Source organism: Cinclus cinclus, chromosome 24 (genome assembly GCF_963662255.1).
Source record: "Cinclus cinclus chromosome 24, bCinCin1.1, whole genome shotgun sequence".
In the NCBI taxonomy this organism is placed as follows: Eukaryota; Metazoa; Chordata; class Aves; order Passeriformes; family Cinclidae; genus Cinclus; species Cinclus cinclus.
The window spans coordinates 3,006,730-3,010,550 of NC_085069.1; the positions used below are offsets into that span (position 1 = coordinate 3,006,730).

At 41.2% G+C, this 3,821-nt stretch overlaps 1 protein-coding gene across 1 annotated transcript; it reads right to left on the reverse strand.

Moving 5' to 3' along the window:
- Nucleotides 1–622: 622 nt before the first annotated feature.
- Nucleotides 623–1,534, reverse strand: LOC134053247 (olfactory receptor 10C1-like; the record flags this gene model as incomplete). The annotated part of the gene is made up of 1 exon (XM_062508138.1): nt 623–1,534. A coding segment is annotated over exon 1 (912 nt), but the record flags the coding sequence as incomplete, so codon positions are not given.
- Nucleotides 1,535–3,821: the final 2,287 nt, after the last annotated feature.

The window sequence follows — 3,821 nt, forward strand, 5'->3', positions numbered from 1 at the left end:
CACTTGGTCTAACATGTTTAAAACAATGACTCTAAAATTGAAGAAATGTCTTTGAGGCAGTGGGGCAGGAATGCAATTCTGCACACCTCTTTTTTTTTTTTTTTTTTTTTTTTCCCCAGTAACAATCTCAGAATTAAAATCAGTACTCAATAATATCCTGGGCTCCACATTGTTGCCTGAACTATGTCCTCTCCTTTCCCCCAACAGATTTACTAAACAGTTTCAGGAAATAAATGCAAACAGGTGAAAACTCATTCTTTTCAGTTCTTTCAGTAAAGTCAGGCTCTTGAATATTACTCTTTGGTTCAAAAATTCAGAAGTATGTAAAGCACAATTTTCAAGCTTTTGAAAAATAGCAAGGAAAAGAAAAGGAAAAAAATAAGTTTATTGAAGAATTTCTTAAGTATGTGGAAGAAATTCCCTTCCAAAATGTTAACATAGCTTCTAACACTCCCTCTTAGAGCTAAAAATCTCCACTCTTCTCCCTCCTTCCTCCCCAATAACTGAAGTAGATCTGGAAATCGATTTTCCTGAACAAGAATTTAGAGTGAAAAATTCCACCACAAACACCTGGAACAACCCAAATCTTCTATTTCATTTCCACACTAACTTAGGTTTGCTCCATTTTTTCCTTCAGGGCTCCTTTCACCTCCTTATTCCTCAAACTGCAAATGATGGGATTCAATAAAGGAGTCACCAGAGAATAAGAAAGGGAGAGGAATTTATCCACAGATGCACAGTAGCTGTATTTTGGCCGCAGGTACATGGAGCCTGCAGTGCCATAAAAAACAGTCACAACCAGGAGCTGTGAGGAGCAAGTGGAAAACGCCTTCTCCTGGCTCTCAGCTGATGCCATGTGAAGAATTGTGGAAACGATAGGAATACAGGAATAAATGACCAGTGAGAAAGGACTCAGAATAGCAAAGACAGCCACCACAATGACCTGGATTTCACTTGGGAGAGTGTTGCCACAGAGCAGGTCCAGGAGAGGCTGAATCTCACAGAAGAAGTGGTCAATGGCACAACCACACAAGGGTGAGCTGAAGGTGATGAGGGTGTGAACTAAGCCCTCAGCAGTTCCACAGATGTAAGCTCCAACAACCAGGCTTCTGCAGACCCTGCTGCTCATGATCATTGTGTAATGCAAGGGGGAGCAAACTGCAAAATAACCATCAAGGGACATGGCGGCCAAGAGAAAACACTCAGCAACTCCAAAGAAAAGGAAGGAAAACATCTGCATTGCACATCTTGTCTTGGAAATACTCACTGTTCCCACCATCAGGTTCTCGAGAATACTTGGGATAATGACTGACAAATAGCAGATATCCCAACAGGACAGCTGAGTGAGGAAGAAATACATCGGGGTGTGAAGGCGATTATCACTGTTTGTTATCAAAGCTATCACTGTGTTCGCCATCAAGGTGAGAATATGAAGAGATAATAAAACTACAAAGAGCAAAGGGTGTAAAGGAGAGGTTCCAGAAAAACCCAGGAGTCTGAATTCACTCAATCCACTGAGGTTCCCAAGGATCATCCTTCTCTGGTGCCTTGCAGAGCTCTCCTCGTTTTAGTGTCCAGCAGCCGATGAAGCTGCAAACAGCCGGGCAAATCTGCAGTCAGAATACAACTGCCTGCTTGAACAGACAGAAAGAGGACTGGAATTTAGATACTACTCAGATTTTGAGAAGATCTTCTGAAAAGATTATAAAAGCTTCTAAAGAAAATGAGGCAGTCTTATGCGTTTTGTTTCTGTCTATTTTTGACTGATTCTTCTTTCATAGCATTGCCTTCAAAGGCTGTATATTCACCACTCTCTTCAAATGCTCAGCTACCACTTTTACTCTGTAGAAAAAGAAAACTTGTTGTGGCAGAGATCTTTTCATGGACTAATCAGTTCAAGTCTCAAAAATCATCAGTTGCAACATTTGAATATAACAAAGGTAGTTTCTCCTGTTGTGGAGTGTGGTAGAAGAAGAGAGAGGATAGGAAAAAACCCCTAAATGTTGAGGTCTCCAGGAAAGCTTTCAACTCTGAGCACTCTGCAGTGAAGCAGAAGAGAGGTTTGTCCACAGCTCTTTATACTACATCTATATAAAGTCCACTGAGACTGGCTAGTGCTGATTGGAGCAATAAGGAATAGTTGTTAAGAGGTTGGATAAATATGATGCACGTGTATGAGCTGATTCACAGCCACCTCTAGTTTTACAGAACTTGCAAATGATTTCTATATAAACCCAGATATCCCACACAAATATCAAGATCTGGTTTTACTTTGCAGTAATTACTATTACTTCATAATGCAGCCAGATTAATGACAGAGTTGCCACACAGGCTTACCATACTTATGCTTTCTCAGCAAAATTTGAAGGTGAAACAAAGATGCAGCCCACATTCACTTGGGGATAAGGGACAAAAGATTCACTCATTGCCAATCTTAATTTTTATTTCCCTGTTGATGTCCAGATCATTACAACTAAAAATTAGTTTACCTTGATCTATTTCCTGGCATACCTCATCGCTCGCAGATTTGAAGGACCCTTTTTAGGGGATCATGAAGAAGTATGCAGGCTATAGGTTTTGCTAAGGCACGGCTAATCCTCCTTGGCTTTATGATCCTCTGCTGCCAGATACTTCCCCTGCTTCTGCTACTGTGTACTACAGCCTGCTGAAACATGCCCACTTTAAACCATTTGGGTGTCTGTACCCATATTTCCTTTCTGGGTCACACCATCAGTGACTCTGCCGTAGAGGAACCCAAGACAAAGGAGTGTGTATTGATCCAGTCCTCACATATACTTTGGGAGAAAGTTGCACCAAAAAGATCATTCTTGCCCACAAATTAACATGTAGGTTCCCCTACTCCTTCTTCCGAAGGTTTGTCATTAATCAGAAAGATTAAAAGAACACCACCAACAACAATAATCCCCATCCAACCAACCAACCAACCAAAAATCACCCACTTTCTTTGCCACATCTGCTGCAGCAAACAAGGATTTAGCATTCCAATTATTTCTTTGGCTAAGATTTATTTGACAGATGTGCCCACCAAGCAGTCAGACCATCTTTCACAGCACAGACCAACTCACTCAATGTTATCCACTACCAGCAGATATTCCCATTGTGCTTGGGAGAAGGCTCAATAAGCAAGGCCAGGCATGGCTGTTGGTCTTCATTTAATTTTATGAAATCCTAGTCCAATTTAGTGATGGAAGGTGATACTGCTCCCTGCAGCCCTCCCTTTACCAGTGTTTTTACTAATACTTCTCCCAACTTCCATGGTGGCAAAAAGAAAATCCCTTTCCCCTTCCACCATGTAATAGAATCATCAGATCATCGAATATCTCACGTGGGAAGGGACCCATAATGCTCATCCAGTCCAACTCCCTGCTCCTTGCAAAAGTTATCAGTGAGTGGAGAACAGACCCACTCCAGACAAAGTTTGCTACAGAAGCCCTCCTGTCAAGTCAGCAGGTACAGGAAGGACACTTTTGTTTTCTAAACTCCTCAGAGAGAAGTCTGCATGCAGCTGGGTCCTAGCCCAGCCCCAGACTCTTCAACAGTTTCTATGCAAAGGGTTACAGAGGTGTACTTGAGCCTGTATACAACGTTGCCCCGTGGGATTAAAGACGGCAAACCAAATCTATTGATATAAATAAAATTAAGAATTCATTTAAATTGATTGCAATCATTAAGCAAAATAACTTGATCACAACAATTTGTTACATAGCATCGGCAGCCTTACTAACATAACTAACATAGTGGAACTAGCATAGTAACACACCCTAACTAACTACTAGTGTTACAGTATAGTGCACTATCTT